This window comes from Colletotrichum abscissum (genome assembly GCF_030869225.1).
Source record: "Colletotrichum abscissum strain IMI 504890 chromosome Unknown Scaffold_44.1, whole genome shotgun sequence".
NCBI lineage: Eukaryota > Fungi > Ascomycota > Sordariomycetes > Glomerellales > Glomerellaceae > Colletotrichum > Colletotrichum abscissum.
This window is the reverse complement of record NW_026850365.1, coordinates 193,523-213,167: the sequence shown is the minus strand read 5'-3', so window position 1 is coordinate 213,167 and position 19,645 is coordinate 193,523. Positions and strand designations below refer to the sequence as shown.

The following is a 19,645-nucleotide window of genomic DNA, read 5'->3' as shown; positions in this document are numbered from 1 at the left end:
TGACATCAAACATACCTTACTATCGACTCCCTGTCTCTTCATAGGCCACCTCGCATCTTTACGAGATAGGTGAGAAACGCGTCTCTCAGGGCGCATCTCCACCTCCATCACACAACAACCACACAGCCCTAACAACTCGCTTGCTTGCTTGCTTGTTCTTGTGGCGCGCAAATGGCTCGACTCGGGGTAGCAAAGGTTAAGACGGGCTGTGTAACCTGCAAGTGAGTCCAACAGCCCAGCCGCAAGCTCTAAGGCATCATTCATACCTACACGTACGTTAGAGCTAACCAACCTAGAATCCGAAGAGTCAAATGTGATGAAGCACGCCCGGCATGCAACAGGTGCGTCAGCACGGGCCGGAGATGCGATGGCTACGTGACACCGCCAACGGGGACATATTCATGGGCTCAGCTGCTCCGCATCCACCCGCCTCCGACCCAGGCCGCATCGGACGCAGAACTCCGGGCCTTGAGTTTCTTCCGCAAAGTCGTCGCCCCCGTCTTGTCCGGGCCCTTGGATAGTTACTTCTGGACTCATCTTGTCTCTCAGGTCTCTCACCAGGAGCTTGCTGCGAAACATGCCGCATTGGCCATCAGTTCGCTGTACGAGAAGTTCAAGGAGGATCCCCTAGACCGGCATTCGGAGAAGAATTCCTTTGCGGTTGCGCATTACAACGAGGCGATCAAACACCTCCGAACAACAAACAACCAGGAGACGGTCCTGTTTGTGTGCATCCTCTTCGTTTGTATCGATATGCTCCGTGGCGAATGCAAGGGTGCCATCGACCATTGCAGGCACGGCATAAACATCCTCAATGGTTCCAGGTCTACGTCGCGATTCGTTCGAGAGCACCTCACGCCGGCTTTCTGTCGCCTTGGAGTGTTCCCTTTCTTCTTCGGTGCCCGACCGGAAACGTTTCCGGCCATACCAGACTCGTATCCAGTTCCAGTCCCCCCGTTCTACAATTTAAAGCAGGTTCAAGCAGCGCTGGACCCGTTACTTGTGCGCGCGATTCGCTTTGTACGGGCCGCTGACGAATATCGCCTTGGTGATGAGACGCATCCCAAGCCGGATATGTTAACAATGCAGGAAAGAGATGAGATGGACGAGTTGCTAGATGACTGGGCTGCGGCATTCCAAGCGTACATGGTGCAAAAGTCCCCGAATAATTGCCAGCGCGCCGCCATGCGAGAAGAGCTCGTTGAACGCCTACTTGAGATGAAGTGGCACGTAGGCAAGATTTGGCTCAGCACGTGTTTTTCTCGCGGCGAATTGGTATACGATCTACATCTGGACAAGTTCCAACGGATCATCGAGCTTGGTCGCGAAGTCGAAACTATCTTCCGAGAAATGTGGCAGAGGATCGGACGGGCCAAGTTCACCTTTGAGATGGGTTTCAGCCCACTGCTAGGATTCGTCTTTATCAAGTGCCGGTCCTTGTCACTGCGAATCGCCGCCTTGAGTCTCATGAAGACGATTGCTCACGAGAGGGAGAACCTCTGGGACTTCAACACTGTTCTGGCGTTCGGACGCAAGATTGTCGAGTTTGAGCACGAGCTGGACCTCGGACACGATGAGCATATTGCCAATGTCGTCGATGACGGGACGTTACCACCGGAAGGACGGCGAATTAAAGATTCGGCTATGCAAGATGAGGTACGCTTCGTCCACGAGAAGAATGGCGGTATCGCCATGTGGAAGAAGGTCGCTCTCTTGATGAGGGAGCACGGAGGGCCTATCACTGTCCAGGAGGAGTGGTTTCGAGTACAATTGAAGCGCAAGCCATGATTATCTAGTTGCTATTTTTTGCCCAGGGCCTGCTTCCCTCCGCACGTCTCTCTCTCGATGACGCTAAACCTCTCGAAGGAAGGCTACGCCTCACACGCGGCCAGGTCTCAAGCTACCGTGCTGACATTGCAGGGGTTCACACTCTACATTGCTATCATCGACAAGCTGCGCCCCTTGAGAGTCTACGATTGGTCGGCTCGCTTCTTTACATAACAGCTGCGAACGTGGGGGGCTGTGCATCGCCAGGCACCGCGATTATCGACATTCACTTACACCAGCGATGAAGGCCTAAGAATCTCACTTATAAAGGCGAGAATGGCAGACTTCGTTGTGAAGATGAAGAAAATTCAACATCATCAAGCTCAATTCTCCTCGTCATTCCACATCTTTCGACACTCATCACGATGCACTTGTCTTGGATCACGTTGGCCGCGGCTGCGACCGCCCTGGCTTTGCCATCAGGACCTTCACCCACGCCCACTTTGCCAAATTCTTTGGCAAATCGTCAAGACTCTACTGTAACTTCTTCATCAACATCATCTATTCCGACGGGAGACTTCATCGCGACAAAGTACATCACCATTCCCGGCGTCACGAATAGCTACGTCACAGTCCCAGCAAAGACCATCGATATCGCCATCCCAACGTGTGTCCAGACGATCGAGCCCGATGCCAATGGCTACATCCCACCCGGCGAATGCGGTGCCATCTGGAACTACTACCCTAGCTTCGCGGCTGCGGCGGTGTTTGCGGCTCTCTTCGGCATTTTGACCGCCGTCCACATCTGGCAGGCCGCCAAGCACAAGAAGGTTCGTACGTTTTAGCATTGCTAGTAAGTCGACGTGAGTTGCTCAGTATCTGACTAGCATCTAGAGATGGTGTTGGGTTATTATAATGGCGAGCATTTGGGAGACTCTGGCCTTCATCTTCCGAGCTGCAAGCAGCAAGAATCAGCAGAGTAACGGCATCTACCTCGTTTTTCAGATTTTCATCTTGCTTGCGCCTATCTGTAAGTACAAAGATCTGAGTTGCATTTTCACTGAAAGAAGTCTAACGCTTTCTCAGGGGTAAACGCCTTTGCATACATGACCTTGGGCCGCATGATTTACTTCTTTCACCCCTCGCGCTCTCTCCTCCGCATTCCCGCCGCAACATTCGCCGCGATCTTTGTCGCACTTGACATCATATCATTTGCTGTTCAACTCACTGGAGGCAGCATGGCCGGCCCAACAGCGCCACCCGCGGAACAGATGAAGGCGATTCATATCTACATGGGCGGTATCGGACTCCAAGAGTTCTTCATCCTCATCTTCGTCGCCCTGGCATTGAAGTTCCAGGTCGAGATGCAAAGCCTAGACAAGCTTTCCAGGAAGCAATCCCGCTCCTGGAAACCTCTGCTTTGGGCGCTTTACTTTTCCCTCGGCATGATCTCAGTACGGATCATCTACCGCCTGATTGAGTTTTCTTCGGGCCATGGGATTGACAATGTCTTGATTACACACGAGGCTTACTTCTACGTCTTGGAAGCTTTGCCGATGCTTCTCGCCATTGCGGTCTTCAACGTGGTACATCCGGCTATGATAATGAATGGTGAAGGGTCGGACATGCCCGGGTTTTTTGCAACCATGAAGCATGGGCTGTCTAGGAGGAGGGGAAGGATTCCACTGGGACAGGATCCGGAGGGACACGAGCTTACTAGGAGAAGCCCTAGTCCATGAGATGACAGAGAAGCAAGTGGTCGGGCAAGGAAACAGCAATCAACTAGAGAGAGCTCGGTGATGGGCTTTAGGAGTCTAGGCGTCGATGTTCGAAGCAAGTACCAATGGTTCAGGCTGCATTCACATTGCGGCGTCGGTTCGTTGTGGCTGGGAGCTAAGTGAATGCTGCAGATCGAGACACGTCACTGTGGCAGTGCACGCACAAAGTATATGAGATCAGGTTTTGGGAGGAATGTTCTTCAGTGATTCAGTGTTGGCTTTAAACGCCAAAGGGACACGATAAATATATTCAAAGCATGAAGTACTTCTAAGCTTGATTGCCTCTTTCTTTGCCTCACCCGAAGACTTCGAGTCTGTGCAGAAACTCTGCAGTACTACAGCGCCAGAGGAAACCTGGTCAGCAGCCCGCTTGGTAACAGACACGGTCAACTCAGCGTCTCAGCTATCGTAATGCCTTCTCAAGATTCTAGTCCGCCACGGCGGCTTTTCCTCCAGATGTCAGGAGCGCCGGGCGCGGGCAAAAGCACCACAGCAAATCTCCTAGCCCAGCCTCTTGATGCCGTCATCCTCGATCTTGACGTTATCAAGTCCTCTCTCCTCGATAATGGGGTACTATTTGAGCAGGCCGCAAAGCTAGCTTACTCAACGCTCTGGGCGCTCGCCGGCAGCATGCTCATACAGGGCCGCAATCTCATTGTAGACTGCACCTGCAACTACGAAGAAGTAATCACGAGTGGGAGAGCCCTGGCGGAAAAAGTAGATTTTGAGTACTGGTACATCGAGTGCAGACCTCAAGTCGACATTGATGTGCTAGATGAGAGATTGCAGAAGAGGGTAGCGATGAGAAGTCAGCGTACGGGGATATACAGTCCTCCGGTTGACAGCAATGCGTGCCAAGGACGAGACGAACAGGAGGCCTTGTTTCGAAGATGGATTGAGAACCCGTACAGACCCGACGGCAACGTGGTTGTCGTCGACACTTCGAAGCATCCAAACGAGTGCCGAGAGCAGGTATTGCAGGCAATGGAAAAGTGACCAAATCCAAAGCAGTTGAGGGGAACGAGGGTGAACTCAGATGACAAGGAGCTGGCCCTAGCAAGTGGACATGATCAGTTGCCATTTCAGATTGTATGTATCCTTGCTCCGTTTATGTCCAAAGGGTTAACCGACAGCACTATGAAATCCCTCCCATGAAGTCTAGTCCATCCATACCAGTCAAACCCATCAAGTACATCTGGTCATCATTCCATGCAAAAGATGGCAGCCAGGCTTCTTCTCCCGTGGGCAAGGGCATCAACGTGGTTTCATCAGCTGCCACCCCTTCCGGCGCTGGCATGCCGAAACTCGAGGCTGACATCTCTTGTAACTGGAGAGCTGCTGCTTCTTCCCATGGAGACGAGAGCATGATGTCTGGTGATATCAATGAGCCATGAGCAGGAGCCGGCGGCTGCCCCGACTGCTCCCCCTCGAGATCGGACTCGTCGCTCGAAGGGCTGCCAACCACCTCAGCAGTCGCCAGCCATTCTGCCCATCGTCCATAGCCCTCTGCCTGTCCTGATGAGGCTTCTTGAGCCTGACTCATCTCTCTTCTCCGAGCCATCACCAGCTTGGACCTAGCTTCATTCGTGATGGACTGTAGGGCCTCAACGAAGCGGACTCCCATCTTTGCTGTCGTGTTCCCGAAGCTGGACATCTTGCGGAGACAATCAAGTCCAAAAGCCACCCGCCCCTCGTACCCAGAATCACGGTCCAGGATTCCGGCAAGGAGGACGATAATCGTGGCAATGCTGCATCCTTGGAAGTCTGTGAAGGAGAACCGCGCCATATTGCCCCCGCGACAAAGGCCCTCGAAAAGTTCCAGCATCTTCTTGGCTGCTTTGATGCATGCTTCTGAGGACTGCTCTACGTCTCTAGGCACATCGGATTGACCGGCGGTTGCGTGGAAAAGCGTTTGCAGACGAGCGCGGACAACAGTCACCACGGAGACCTTGCCCATGTCGATCCAGGCGAAGTAGTAGTTGAGGTGCAGGTGGAAAACGGCGCGATAGCTGGATGACTTTGGATCGACATTTTGTAGCTTGAGTGATGACGGGAGCCCCTTTTTCCATGCCTTTAGAGATATTTGGGCATCTGTGGGACGTCTTAAAGCTCCTGTGTGCGAATGGTTGGTATTCGACCATCCTCTGCTGGTAACATTAGCCTTGGGGCATTGTTTAGGACTACTCAAGTCAACTGACCCAGGCTCTGAAAGCTTGTCAATGATTCTGACGAACGCTGCGTTTGCTATTTGATGCTGTAAGTTGTCAAACTTCTGAGACGCGTCCCGTGAAGTTGGTTTCGGCAGACCCGCTGTGATGATCTCCTGGTCTACGGATCGCGGTCGATTGAGCTTGATGGTGACCGTTCTATCGCTGTTAGCGCAAGTCTCGAGGCATGGTGCAGCAGAAGGAGACATACCTTTCAAGGGAGTAAATCGACCACCAGAGCCTCCGTCTGGTTTCCTTCTCGTCCTCGGTCAAAGAGGGGTCGTCAGGTTCTTGGTGGAGCCCAATAGCCAGAGCCTTTCGCAGTGCTAATCCCATGTACACATAGGAGGCACTGATGGCGCTAGCCGGCATCAAGTAGACGCCCAAGATGAACGTCGCCTGTACTGACTTGAGGCAAGGCCGGTCTAGTAAATCAGAGATCAAAATACGAGCCTGATTGTAGAATATCCGGCCGGGATCAACGCTCCGATCTTCCGTCGAGGCTGCACTGCCCAGGTCTTCCGGTCTCGCCAGCGCTGTCCACTGGCTCCCTAGCGCGAAGACTGCCAAGACAAGACAAACAAAACCGGAATCTTCTCTCAAAGTCGACTGTTCGTCATTGTAAAGTTGATCGAGTTCTGCCATGAAGTGGCTCTGGTCAAGGTAGAAGAAAATATCGGTCCCGTAAGCGATGCAAACCGACACCAGAAAGTCGGCGACACCGCGCGGGGGAAAGCTCTTCACTGCTCTCTTGATGCGCCTACGCTCGGCAGGATCAGCTGGAGGTGTATCCGATATTCGAGGCTGCAGGCTTGCTAGATCCTGATCTCCCGATGGTGGCTGTGAGTCGAGACAAAAGGCATCCCGTAGACGGGATAGGAAGCGCGGCCACATGAAGGCTTCTGAAGGCGCGCTATCTGCGGGAGAGAACTCGTCGTTCATGCTTTGACCCAAAGGTGTATTGAGAGTAAAAGAGACATCGTTGTTTGTCCGATTCGACTCTCGCTCTGGAATGCCGATAGATCTTGTGCCCGCGGTTATTGAAGTTATTGTCGAAGTCGAGGCCTCATGTTCTTCACCAGCTGGGCTACGCTCCCGTTCGAAGCGGCATGGATGAGATCCCTCAGTACATCGCACACATACACCAGAAGGAGTCTCGATACATTTGTTCTTGCGTGCCTTACATCGATCACACGCCCGGGGTGCCCGCTTTCGAATTGCATCCGGGACTCTACGGCGGCGGCGGCGGCGCTCTGCGGGAGACTCCATTGGCGGAAGTGTCGCTTTCATATGACGAACATGGAATCGTCATGATGGATGAGAGTCTATTTGGTCTTCGAGACTCGGATAACTCTGGGATGAGCGTTCAGTGCTGGGAGGAAGTTGGTGTGGAAGAAAGAAAGATGTCTGAAGCCAGATGGTTGTTCTTGGGGTCTCTCCGCATTTCGGACGCTTTGCCGATAAGAACAGACCCCACTGTGGCGGCAGGGATCACGCATCGAGGTGAAGCTGTTCGGCGAGGTGGAAGAAAGAGAATGTTCACCTCACCTCGCCTCACCTCATTTAGGAGGGTACCATTGTGTTTCCAGCCCCGTCCCATCCCGTCGGTATTGGAGAGGGATTCCGACTTTTCCTGTCACTGGCCTTTCTCGCGAATGAAGCCTGCCGGTCACGCGTTAGGGCACAAGTTCCATGGACTTTACGAGGTTACCTCGACGCGTCGCTGACTCTGCTATGCTCAGCTGATTGTACGTCATGGTTTCTATTGCCTCTTTTTCCCCATCTCATTACGCAGTTTCCTTGGTTTCTGCGGTTCTATGAGCTGCTACTCTTCTCCTAAGTATCTCCAAATATTCCAAGTTCCAAACAGATCTCACAACGCCGGCTTGATTCTGACGGGTACTGTGGCATCCTCGACCAGACCGCTCCATCTGCTCTTGTATATCCTGCCTTCTTTCAAGACACCAAACACGTGAGCCTCGGGGTCATCAAATATGGATACATTCTCGACAGGGTTGGCGTCTGTGATGAGAAGATCTGCCTCGAAGCCCTCCTTAATCTGACCCAGCGAATCCTCTCTGCCAGCCATCTTTGCGGCATTGAGCGTCGCACTCTGCAGCACAGCTAGTGAGGGAACAGCTCTGCTTCTCAACGAGAACTCAAATGATTGCGCTGCTCCGAGCGGCCCAAGAAGGTCTGTGCCGAAGCAAATGGTCACACCAGCGTCGTACGCAGTCTTGAGCGCCACCAACCCGGCATTGAGTACCTCCTCATTCTTCGACATGGATTCGGGCGGCAGATAGCCCTTCCACTTCGGAGACGCCATCTGAGCGTATGTGATGAGGGTGGGGGTAAGATAGACGCCCTTCTCCGCCATGAGCTTCGCTGTAGGAGCATCGACAAAGTTGCCGTGCTCAATCCCCCGCACACCGTTATCGATACAATACCGGATGGCTTTCGTTGTGTATGCGTGGGCTGTGACGTAGGTGCCCGCGTTCGAGGCACATTCGACCATGGCTCGGATCTCAGCGCCGGTGAATTGGAGGTGGTCGATTCTGTCGGTTGGTGTCGAAACACCGCCGGAGCCCATGATCTTGATAAAGTCGGCTCCGCCGCGGATCTCTTCTCGGACGGCGGTCATGCACTCCGGTACGCCGTTGCATAGCCTTCCGAGCCCGTTTGTTGACCCGCCGCAGCACTCGGAGTGATCGTGAATACCACGGATGTCCCCATGGCCGCCCGCTTGCGACAGAGCATGTCCCGCGATGAAGAGCCTCGGGCCGGGAAAGACACCGTCGTTGATGGCTTCCTTCAGTGCCTGCTGCGCACCGCCGCAGTCTCGCACACTCGTGAACCCGCGGTGTAGCATCTGTGCGGCGACGTATGGTTGGCGAAGAAGTGAGACATCGTTGGCGTTGCCGAATGCTTTAGAAAGGTCGCCGAATCCAGGGACCGCGACGAAGTGGACGTGTGAGTCGATGAGGCCCGGGCAGATGAACTTGCCGGAGCAGTCAATCACCTCGAAGCCTTGTTCCACAGCGATCTTGATTGCTGAGTCTGTCGAGTCGGTGATTGTGTCTATGTAGCCATCTTTGAGCTGAATCGCCGCGTTGGGGCGCAGGCTGCCGTCTGTCACGTCGACGATGGTGGCGTTGGTGAGGATGTATCGTCGGACGGGGCTACGGAGCCAGGGCTTCAAGTCGGCTTCGGTGACCATGGTGAATGTCAGAAGACTTCTGAAAGGTTAGGTTGTCTACGCCAAGCTTGGAATGGAGGCGGAGATGAGGGGAAAGTCAAAAAAGGAGCGAAGAGTTTACAAATGCTGAATTCCAGTGCCTGCAACTCGGATATCTGCTCACTCTTTTCCACAGATGTTTATTTATCCGATTGGCTTCATTTCACGGCACTTCGTCATACTGCAATTATCAACCACTTACATTTGACATTACTAGACTTATCGGTAGCGTGGCAGTCTATCATCGGGAACCTGGTTAGCACGAAGCCATGTTGCCGATACCCGCGTCGGGTATCTGTCACGAACCTCCTTTGTCGTCGGCAACATGGCTCGCCCCACCTCCGGTATCACCGCTATCTTCACTAGTCACATCCAATCGAAGGGATTTCTGGAGAATGTCCTGATATGCATCTCTTAGTGCGGGGGATGGAAACATAACCCCGGGTCGACAGATGACATGCCATGCGACATGTGGAGACGACGAACTCGTGGATCTTAAAACCGGCACTTCTGCCGTTCTCCGAGAGGGTGGGATTTCTAGAGAGACAGTCGACGAAGGCTGTTTTGACTTTGACTTCAGACTTTCCAAACGAGCACTTGCAACAATGGCCTCGTCCGGCGATACCAAGATCGATGCGATGACCAAGCAACAAGGAGGCGACGTCCCTTCAGAAGCAATGGAGGAGAAGACTGGACAAATTGTTGATCTTGCGGATGGCTATACCCCTGAAGAGGAAAAGGAAGTCCTCCGCAAGATCGACCTGGCCATCCTGCCAATGGTGAGTAACTAGGTAATTTTAGCAACCATGACTGATGAACAACTCGACTGATTTGCTTGTCTAGATGTGCTTCGTCTTTTTTCTGCAATACTTGGACAAGCAAAGTCTTAGTTACGCCAGTGTAAGCTGCCTATGTTCTGGAACCATCAGATGTTGCCCCAACTTCAAGCTGCTAACCACAAGGTGATAGGTGTTCGGCCTCATCACCGACCTGAACCTGACTAGCACGCAATACTCGTGGTGTTCATCTATCTTCTACGTCGGTAAGTACATCTGCGATGCTCCCCGAGCTATCCAGTTTCTAACCATCGCGTCACAGGTCAGCTGGTATCGGAATATCCTTTCATCTATTTGATGAGCAGATTCCACCTTACCAAGTTTGTCGGAGTCACCGTGTAAGTCTATCCCTTTCTGCAATCTCTTTATACAGCTGCTGACATCCCCTTTTGCAGCGTCATCTGGGGCATTATCTGCATGTGTCTCGCGGCCCCGCACAACTACGCCGGCTTTGCTGCCGTTCGATTCCTACTAGGCTTCGCCGAAGGGGCCGTCTCTCCCGCCTTCATCACAATCACAAGTATCTGGTACCGAAGCAACGAGCATGCCCTCCGAACAGCGTAAGATCTCCCAAAGCCGACGTACATACCGTGTTATTGATAATGGATAGGCTTTGGATCACCATGAACGGCGTCGCTCAGATCTGCGGTTCCCTCCTGATGTACGGCATCGCCAAGAACACCCACGCCCTCGCCCCGTGGAGAGTGTTGTTCCTCGTCTGTGGTGCAATTACCTCTTTCGCCGGAGTTCTCTTCTACCTCTTCATGCCGAATGGCCCCAAGGATGCGTGGTTCTTGAACGAGCGCCAGAAACAAGTACTGTCTATGCGCATGGCCAAGGACCGTGAAGGTGGCGACAAGACCTCCTTTTCTATGACGCAGCTCAAGGAGGCTGTATTTGATATCAGAACCTGGTTTGTGTTCTGGTTCGGTGTTCTGGTCACCATGCAGTCTCCGGTCCTTACGGTTCGTCTCATCTATATCTCAAAATCGCTATAACAGCTGACCGTGGATGCTTCAGTTCGCTTCACTTGTTATCAACAGCATTGGCTACGACAGGTACCAGACCATGCTATACACTGCTCCATCTGGTATGTCTTCGGATTACATTGACTAAGATTTGTATCTAATATCGTTTTGTAGGCGCCGTTCAGATTGGGATGCTGTGGATTGGTGTCTGCGGCTGCATGCTCTTCCCCAAGCAACGAAGTCTGGTGGCTCTCGTCCTCATCCTGCCGCCCCTCATTGGCAACGTACTTCTTATGAAACTGTCCACCAATGCTGGATGGGGTATGATTGCTGCATCTTGGATCGTAAGTCAAACATTCTCGACACTGTGTCCTGACATCTTACTGACCTTGTATGCTCAGGCATCGTGCATTACCGCCGTATGGTCGATCCTTCTCTCCCTTACGGCATCAAACGTGAAGGGAAACACAAAACGCGCCATCGTCAACGCAATGTTCTTCGTTGGGTACTGCGCAGGATGCATCGGCGCACCTCAGCTTTGGACCAATAAGCCGCGCTATTTCAACGGCGTTGTCACGGCTATCGTCACGTGGTGCTTGCTGTTTGTCGAGATTGTCGTGTACAGATGGCTCTGTGCAAAGGACAACAAGAAGAGAGATGCTGCTCAATCTGATGGCCAGAATATCCAGAGCCAGGATGAGGTCGTCTTGGATGCAGGTGGTGCTCCTGAGAGTGACTTGACAGATAAACAGGACAAACTCTTCAGATACAGTATCTAAGTGCGCGATGGCATAAGGGAACTAAGTATACACAGAGGTGATCTGGCAAGAATGGTTTTGGGAGAATATAGCTACTCCGCTGTTTCATGGCTCTTTAGTAAAGCAAATGTTTAATCCCTATTCAATGATTGATCATTGTTCAATGATCACAAAGCCCCATGAAGCACTCTTCTCTACAACACCGTTAGGTGAACCTTAAACATGGGTTTCATGTGACTGGATTCCACAACAAAATGGAGAGCATGTATACATTTAAGCAAATAAAAATATGAATGGTGAATATGTTACCCGATCTTGTAGAACTCGCGATCCTTTGTTGTTGTCACGGGAACCGCGACTGGCGTGGTGTGTAGGTCACTCTAGATATTCTTCCGCGCATGTCTGCTGTACTCTCTGCGCAGCTTCGGACCGACCTGTGTTTGCAATCAGCGATATGGCAAACCATTTTGCAGACTTGTGGCGACTTACCTTGTATAGTATGATAGGGATAGGGATGAACAGAAGCAACAAAAATCCCAGAAGCGAACTCGCCCATGCAACCCCCAAGTTGGTATACATTCTGTTTGCGAACAAGGGGGACCCCGCACCAAAGACGCTTCTGAAAAAATCATTGCCCGCAAGGACTGAAGCTGCAACATTCGGATAAGCGTCTGGCAAGTAGCTTACGACCGAGTTGAACAACAAGAACGACCCGATACTGAATCACGCGGAGCCGATGATGGGCATAATCCAGTGGACATCTGGTATTGATGACCAATCGAAGCAAAATGGGCAGATGGGGATGGCGAAACCGCCGATGAGACCAGGGGCTCCAAGGGTGCCAGAATATGTTCTGAGACCTCAATGTGATATCTCCGTCGGCCCAGACGGCGCCTTCTACTTCTCCGCCTCAAACTTCCATTACAGCCCCGGCGCCCCGATCCTCCGCTCCCTCGACCTCATCAACTGGGAGCCCGTCGGGCACTCCATTCCCCGTCTCAATTTCGGCGACGGTTACGACCTCCCGCCCGGCGGGCCCCGTGCCTACCGAGGTGGTACCTGGGCCTCGACGCTGCGGTACCGCGAGAGTGATGGGTTATGGTACTGGATTGGGTGCACCAACTTCTGGATCACCTGGGTCTTTACTGCTTCGTCCGTGGAGGGGCCTTGGTATAACCGCGCCAACTTTGGTGGTGGGAATTGCATGTATGACAACGGGTTGCTGATCGATGATGATGACACGATGTATGTGGTCTACGGCAACGGGAAAATCAGCGTTTCGCAGCTCGCTGCCGATGGTCTTAGTGTTGTGAAGACGCAGCAGGTTCTTCAGGCATCGGATGTCAATACCGAGACGGTGGAGGGTAACAGGATGTACAAAATCAACGGAACGTACTATATCCTCAATGACCAGCCCGGATCCACGACCTACATCTGGAAGTCGAGCAGTCCGTGGGGTCCTTACGAAGCGAAGATCCTGGGCCAAAACATTGCGCCGCCGCTAGAGGGAGGGAACTCACCTCACCAGGGAAGTCTCATTGAAACCGCGCAAGGAGACTGGTACTTCATGTCATTCACATGGGCGTATCCCGCGGGCCGCATGCCGGTGTTGGCACCGATTACCTGGGGCGCGGATGGCTTCCCCGAGATCGTGAAAGGAAGCAACGGCGGTTGGGGCTCCTCCTATCCTCTACCTCTTCCATCTCAGCCCTTGTACAATTGGACGCGAACCTACACGTTTGAAAGCGAACTCGGTCCCACCTGGGAATGGAATCACAACCCCGACGTCGCGAGCTTCGAGGTCAACAACGGCGTGACCCTGCGCACCGCGAGCGTCACCGAAGACATTTACTCTGCGAGAAACACCCTCACCCACCGAATCCACGGAGAATTCCCCAAGGGAACCGTCGAAATCGACTTTAGCAACATGGCCGACGGCGACAGGTTCGGGCTGGCGGCGTTCCGCGACCAGACTGCGTATATCGGTATCCATCGCAACGGCAGCGAGTACACCCTCAAAGCGATCCAGGGTATCATCATCGACGCGGAGTCGGGTAATCCCGTTGACCCAGGCAAGGAGGTAGCTTCAGCACCTGTGCCGAGCGGCGCTGCCAAGATATGGTTCCGGGCTGAACTGGATGCGCGGCCGACGGGGACTAGGGACGCCGACTTTTTCTATAGTTTTGATGGTGTTGAGTTTACTAAGCTTGGTGATGCGTATAAACTGAACTCTGGGTGGGAGTTCTTCATTGCGTATCGCTTTGGTATTTTCAACTTTGCTACTAAGCAGTTGGGAGGCTCGATCAAGGTGAACTCGTTCACTGCTGCTTGAGACAGCAGTCAAGACTCTCATGCATCTGTGCCTCATTCGAATGTATATCTTTACCAGAGTACATAGCTAGTTACAAATATTCAGGAGTCTCATATTCCGTTCTTGGGTATCAGAATCTAGATGAGAACGACTCTCATTCGTCTAGCCATCCATCAAAATTCTCACTTACCAATGTATCTCGACTAGGCCAATACTGGAGATTGGAACCTCCAAGCACGGCAACTTCTGAGCAAATTCAAGAGCCCTCACTATAGTAAGGCGTGAAGCCCTCAATTCGTCGCTCGCGAAATCAAGGGCTCATCCAGGCCTGATCTCAACTTCGACGGTATCTCACCGAACCCCCGGAACCTTCGGCATCCTCACCGACTCAGGTGAGCGCAACGCCCTGCCATCCCGAGAAGAAAGTGGGGTGAAAACGATCAACACAAAGAAGCCCCCGAAACGGAAATCTTCTGGAAAACCTGAACGAAAGACGTCATCGCATCCCATCCCCCTCTCTCGCCGACTCCTCCGGTCCTGATTCGCCAGACCGTGAACACCCTTCAAGACTGCCACACTGGATCGACCCGTTGAAGAACATTCAGGTCCATGTATCGATACCTAGCACGTTCTGCCCAGGGACAAGCCCTGAGACCCTGGGTCTACACATTTGAGACTACATCAAGCAAAAAGAAAAACAAGGCTCTAAGATGCGAAAGGGACGTTTTACGTGCGAGTGGACTTTCATGCCGTAAGAATGAACAAGTTCCTTACGATCCCACTCCCGTCCCTCGAGTCGAGAGTCCGCATACGTGTGTGTGTGACCAAGTCACCGAGTGTCCCGAGCTCCTCACATCAAAATCAGGCTGAGCCACGAACATTGAAAAATCAAACACGGCAAATCCACCGGACAAGTTCCGCTGACCGCGTTCCCCACCCCGTTCTGGACATGAAGGAGCGGTCGGCGTTTAAATGGGCAACCAAGGGCGGGGCCGGGTATGCAAAGGACGTTGGTTGAGTAAAGAGCTCCAACGTCACCGCCGTTGGTTGCTGGTCCCTTTACCCAAGGATTGTATGTATCTGAGGGACCGCGCGAGCCCACACCCAGGCACTGTTTCACACCACACACTCCATCCAATGCCGATACTGCTCTCACTAGATCAAAATTTCCGGGACCTCCTCCCACCTTCACCTTGATCATATCCAAATTAGGCATAACAAAGAGAGGATCACGGATCATCTGACTCCCCATCCTTTAAACCGCCTGTATCATCCCAGTCTGGTTTGGCTTGCCCCCGTGCCCCCATGGGGGCGGACGGGTGTGCAAGGCGGCCGGAATAGAGGTTCTTGGCAATTTGAAAAGTTCAACGCTTCTCTAACGGGGGACCCAGAAAAACAACTCCATTAAGAAGAGAGAAAATACTGCAGTGAAAATCTCCTCCCGAAAAAGGGGGGAAATGGAGGCACGGAGGAGTACTAAGGGTAGTCCCTGTCCACTTCGTACAGTCCAGTACAGTGTCGATTGTTTGGCTGGGCGCAGACTTCACAATGGGCTTTTGTTAATCAGACGAAAGCTGGAGGATTGGCTTTTGGTCGGATGTACCTCGGCGATGTGGTGTTTCAACAATACTCTACGCTTGGATGGCAAGGCTTAGCGAATTTGGGATAGGTAACTGCGAATGGCCTCAACGGTTTGTATTTTGAGGATGGGAATCTGTTTGGTGCTCAAATGACTGCAGCTGTTTTGCGAAATAGATCACAATAGCAAATGACGACAGGTGGTTGTTGTAACTGAAAATTTGAATTTAAGCATTGGGGGTATCATTCCTATGTACATGACCGCCTTCGTTTCTCTCTCTTTTTTTTGTTGGTATCCTTGCCCGATGCGCCATAATTCATAGGCGCCTCCTGGCAAAATGCTGCCAATGGGTTGCTCCTAATTCACTGTTTCCAAGTGTGACAGGAAACCCATACGGATGCACACTGTTGCGAAGTGTATGTTGTCGATACTTTTAATTTTTCGACCCGAAGATACTGGAAAGCTCAAAGACATTTCGGCCTTTAACCATCGCAGATATCCTTGAGCTCAATTGTGTAGAGAGCTTAGAAAGCAGGCTCCTCGTTGGTAGGGGGGCCGGCGTAGTTCTTCTTGCCCCAGGCGAAGTACCATCCACCGGAAATGAGGCAGGCGGCGACGAAGACGGCGGGCGCGTAGTTGATGGTCGTGGGGGTGACAGGAACGAAGGTCGGCATGCAGAACAAGGGCATGGCAAGAGCAGACCAGGCTGTCAAAGAGTCAGCTTTGGACCTAATGATGAAATTTGTTTTGGAAGGTGTACTTACCGAGAGATATGACGTTGGCGGCGACACCAAACTTGCCGAGGTTGAAGGGGCTGCCGACAAGGTGGGTGCGGCCGTTGAAGAGACTGATACCGATGGGAATGGCGTACGAGGCAGTCAAGCAAATGACACCAACACCGGAGAAGGCGTTGAAAGCAGCGCTGGAGCCGAAGTAGATGACACCGAGAATGATCTGGACAACCATGCTGAGCATCATGGCGTTCAGGGGAACGTCCAGCTTGGGGTGGACCTCTTTCCACCAGCGGGAGCCAGGGATGGCACCATCACGAGCGAAGGCCCAGGTGCAACGAGAGGCGGCGGTGGTGCAGCCGATACCGCAAAGGATGGCCAGGACAATGAGAGGAAAGAGGAGTCCGAAGGCACCGCCGGATGTTCCCATGGCGTCCTTGACGATGGCGGGGACGGGCTGACCGGAAGCCAGGTTGATCAAATAGGTGATGTCGGGGAGCACGAAGACGAGAGGGATAAGGAACAGGAGACCGGCCAGGGTGTTGAGGCAGACGGTGAGGACGAGTGCCTTAGGGACCTGAGTAGCGGGCTTCTTGACCTCCTCGCACATGGAGATAACCATGCCAGTGGACGAAGTGGCGTATCCGGCGTGAAGGAGACCGACGCAGAAAGACCATCCATCGGGCCACCCGGAGTTGGCCTCGAAGTGGGTGAAGACGTATTTGGCATCGTGACGGCCGTTCTTGGCGACGACGAGGACGGAGATGATGATGGCGAAGACACCAGCGAATGTCCAGAAAATAGCCGCGGACTAAGTCACCAAAAGTTTAGTATGCTTTCATTTCACAACTGTACAACACCGGGCACGCGGGAGCGGAAGCATTCTTACATCAAGGATGGGCAGCCACCTGTTGCCGAGCGAGGACACAATGTTGCAAATGAAGGTCAAACCCAGGAAGATGAGGAAAACCTGGTACGGCTCGCCAGCAAGGACGCCGACACCAGGTTCCGACTCGAAAACGTTGACGCATGCGACGATGAACAGAGCAGTTCCAAAGTTCACGGCCAGAGTAATGGTAATGTTTCCCACCACGTACAACCAGCCGCAAATCCAGCTGGCCACGCGGCGGTACTTGGGAGAGGACAGCATGAAGGCTTGGTAGTAGACACCTATCAGAGAGAAGTCGTCAGCATAAAGTCCGGATTTGGCGAATTTCGGAGCCGGCCGGCCGTCGCAACGGCAAACATGACGGAGAAGAAAAGCTGGTAAGTACCTCCGGCAGTAGGGTAGACACTGGTGATTTCACCGAGCGAGGCAGCGACACAGATAATGATCAAAGACACGCCGAGCCATCCCCAGATAATGTTCACAGGACCACCGCCAGCCAAGGGGTAGATCATGGTAGTGGCAAGACCGTAGGGGATAGCAGCGAGGACGAAAGACATGAAGGCAACCTGCAGCGTTGATCGATTACGCTCGAGCTCGGGCTTGTAACCCAGAGACTCGAGCATGTTATCGGCACCGCCATCGTCGGAACGGGAGGGTCGGGTAGTGTAGCCATCCTTGATATCGCCCTTGTTGAAGCCGAGATCGTGCTCGCGAGCACCGGGGTCTTGCGAGAGCACATGCGCCATGATGAAAGCCCGTTATGTTGTTTGACTATACTATCTGTCGAGTAGCAAGCCAAAATCGGGCTCCGAGGCGGCGAGAGGGAGGACCGGAAAGGAGAGAAAGGTTAAAAAGGTGAGACGGCTCTTCCAATTGACATGAGGGACAGTGAAGGCCTTATGTGATTTGGAAAGCCAAGAGGAAGGGAAGTTTATTTGGGTGAGGATCGGCCGTGTGTAACTGGAACTGAAGTATTCCAGAGCCGAGGAGATGGGAAGACGAAGAGTTTAAAAGGAAGGAGGAAAAGAAAAAGAGGCAAAAACCGGCAAGGGTCGAAAAAATAGACAAACGAGACAAATCAGACAGACAGGCTGCCGGAGACAGATTGACAGACAGAACAGCCGGCAGGGAAGGTCTCGATTGAGTTGAGGCAGTCCTTACTCCTCACTGTACAACTTCCATTCAGTGCCGTCCCGTACTGGGCTATCAGTCGGTTCCTCTCTCACTCCTTGGTGTCGCGTTCGCCGGGATGGGTGAATGACGTCCATCTCATTGGACATGGACGTAGGCTGCGGGACCAAACTCCCAAAGAGTTGTAGTGTACCTTCGACACCCCCATGCCCATGCCCATGTCCTTTGCCCCCCTCTCAGCCCCTTGTCCGTCCGTATGTAGTCGCATGTCTCGTCCTATCAGTGCTGTCCCTGTACCTATCTGTCCATACAGGATACAGGCGCCGTGTGCACTGCTGGGCGCGGGCGGGCTCGCACAATGTCGATGAAGGGTTTCTTAGCGTAGGTTCCCTCAACTTGTGTCTGTTTATCTCTCGCGGCCTCTTTGGTCTGACTCGGGGTCCCCGGTGGATTCGACCGGTGCCACAGCAATCTTGTTGCCCACACTCTGACCTCCCAAGACTTGCCGGGCAGTCAGCGCGGGTAGCATGGGCGCTCTCTCTCGCTTACGGACGACGTCCTGCGGCACAGTGAAGGGCAACGCAACGCCGTGCAAGGCAAGGCCGAGAAGATAGAGCTGAGGTGCCTGGCATGTGGCCAGCGTCAGCCGTATCGAAGCATTCAAGCATCGCATCGCTCGCAACAGCCGTATCTGGTGTGGTGCCAAGACCCAGGCCGAAGAAGTGAGCCTGTAAGAGCGCGTGTAGAGCCAGACGGTGTCGGCTCTGGGCCTGGTTGCGGTAATTTGTCCCGCGCTATCGACCGCAGGTCTAAAGCATATTGAGCCCATCGTTGGAACACCCGACCCAAGGTAAATGGGATTTATCGGCGGTACTTTGGGCTCTAGCCTGTCAGCCTGTCTTGCATTTGCATTTGCATTTCCTCTGCCCTGTATCCCTAATCATCAGCCGATTGGGCTGCGGCCCTTTGGACATTGGTCCGCGCGCCTTAGGACTTTGCTCCGCGCCTGTGTGTCGCACGACTTGGATTAGGCCTGAGAGTCCCATGGAGAGTGGCGGCGGGATGGCGAGACATTGAGATTTTGCAAATCCTTTTCCCGCACTACAGTGCCGCGGTTCGACAAGTGGTCAAGGTTTGGCTGTCCGCTAGCTGACGCTAGGAACCCATGGAGGCATTATTCTTCGTGTGTTCTTCGCGGCTTCTTGCGCATGTGTGTTGTCCCGCACGGGTGGGTTGGGGGCGATGTACGAATAATCAAGCCATCCGTACTTGTTGGAAATGTGTAGGTACTTTGAGAATTGAGACCTTGTCAACGCTCTCTTCCAGGTTTCTCCTCAAAAACTCTCCTCTTTTCCCCTCCCCCGTCGGCGCCGAAAGGGATGACCCCGAGGAGCCGTGAAGCCGCGAGGCGTCGGATGAGGCTCCAACGTTCCACGTTGTTACGCTTTGTGGTTG

General features: G+C 53.1%; 8 protein-coding genes across 8 annotated transcripts; 4 read left to right on the top strand and 4 right to left on the bottom strand.

Annotated features, from left to right (window-relative positions):
* Positions 1 to 171: 171 nt before the first annotated feature.
* CABS01_13351 (C6 zinc finger protein) lies at positions 172 to 2,001 on the top strand (the record flags this gene model as incomplete). The annotated part of the gene is made up of 3 exons (XM_060546695.1): positions 172 to 221; positions 342 to 1,764; positions 1,867 to 2,001. The coding sequence occupies 3 exons, from the start codon at positions 172 to 174 to the stop codon at positions 1,999 to 2,001; spliced, it is 1,608 nt and encodes a 535-aa protein (XP_060395027.1).
* A 191-nt stretch (positions 2,002 to 2,192) lies between these two features.
* On the top strand, positions 2,193 to 4,541 carry CABS01_13350 (RTA1 domain-containing protein; the record flags this gene model as incomplete). The annotated part of the gene is made up of 4 exons (XM_060546694.1): positions 2,193 to 2,597; positions 2,662 to 2,797; positions 2,854 to 3,353; positions 3,879 to 4,541. The coding sequence occupies 4 exons, from the start codon at positions 2,193 to 2,195 to the stop codon at positions 4,539 to 4,541; spliced, it is 1,704 nt and encodes a 567-aa protein (XP_060395026.1).
* Positions 4,542 to 4,680: 139 nt separating this feature from the next.
* On the bottom strand, positions 4,681 to 7,042 carry CABS01_13349 (Zn(2)-Cys(6) binuclear cluster domain containing transcription factor; the record flags this gene model as incomplete). The annotated part of the gene is made up of 2 exons (XM_060546693.1): positions 4,681 to 5,911; positions 5,964 to 7,042. The coding sequence occupies 2 exons, from the start codon at positions 7,040 to 7,042 to the stop codon at positions 4,681 to 4,683; spliced, it is 2,310 nt and encodes a 769-aa protein (XP_060395025.1).
* A 583-nt stretch (positions 7,043 to 7,625) lies between these two features.
* Positions 7,626 to 8,969, bottom strand: CABS01_13348 (amidohydrolase; the record flags this gene model as incomplete). The annotated part of the gene is made up of 1 exon (XM_060546692.1): positions 7,626 to 8,969. One exon carries the CDS (start codon positions 8,967 to 8,969, stop codon positions 7,626 to 7,628), a length of 1,344 nt encoding a protein of 447 aa, XP_060395024.1.
* A 623-nt stretch (positions 8,970 to 9,592) lies between these two features.
* On the top strand, positions 9,593 to 11,570 carry CABS01_13347 (major facilitator superfamily transporter; the record flags this gene model as incomplete). The annotated part of the gene is made up of 8 exons (XM_060546691.1): positions 9,593 to 9,766; positions 9,957 to 10,029; positions 10,086 to 10,161; positions 10,219 to 10,383; positions 10,434 to 10,788; positions 10,844 to 10,913; positions 10,966 to 11,135; positions 11,193 to 11,570. The coding sequence occupies 8 exons, from the start codon at positions 9,593 to 9,595 to the stop codon at positions 11,568 to 11,570; spliced, it is 1,461 nt and encodes a 486-aa protein (XP_060395023.1).
* Positions 11,571 to 12,288: 718 nt separating this feature from the next.
* Positions 12,289 to 13,881, top strand: CABS01_13346 (glycosyl hydrolase family 43 protein; the record flags this gene model as incomplete). Its single annotated transcript, XM_060546690.1, has 1 exon — positions 12,289 to 13,881. The coding sequence occupies one exon, from the start codon at positions 12,289 to 12,291 to the stop codon at positions 13,879 to 13,881; it is 1,593 nt and encodes a 530-aa protein (XP_060395022.1).
* Positions 13,882 to 15,963: 2,082 nt separating this feature from the next.
* CABS01_13345 (amino acid permease) lies at positions 15,964 to 17,805 on the bottom strand (the record flags this gene model as incomplete). Its single annotated transcript, XM_060546689.1, has 4 exons — positions 15,964 to 16,145; positions 16,204 to 16,981; positions 17,060 to 17,340; positions 17,445 to 17,805. 4 exons carry the CDS (start codon positions 17,803 to 17,805, stop codon positions 15,964 to 15,966), a joined length of 1,602 nt encoding a protein of 533 aa, XP_060395021.1.
* Positions 17,806 to 18,596: 791 nt separating this feature from the next.
* CABS01_13344 (uncharacterized protein) lies at positions 18,597 to 19,019 on the bottom strand (the record flags this gene model as incomplete). The annotated part of the gene is made up of 1 exon (XM_060546688.1): positions 18,597 to 19,019. One exon carries the CDS (start codon positions 19,017 to 19,019, stop codon positions 18,597 to 18,599), a length of 423 nt encoding a protein of 140 aa, XP_060395020.1.
* Between the last annotated feature and the right edge of the window lie 626 nt (positions 19,020 to 19,645).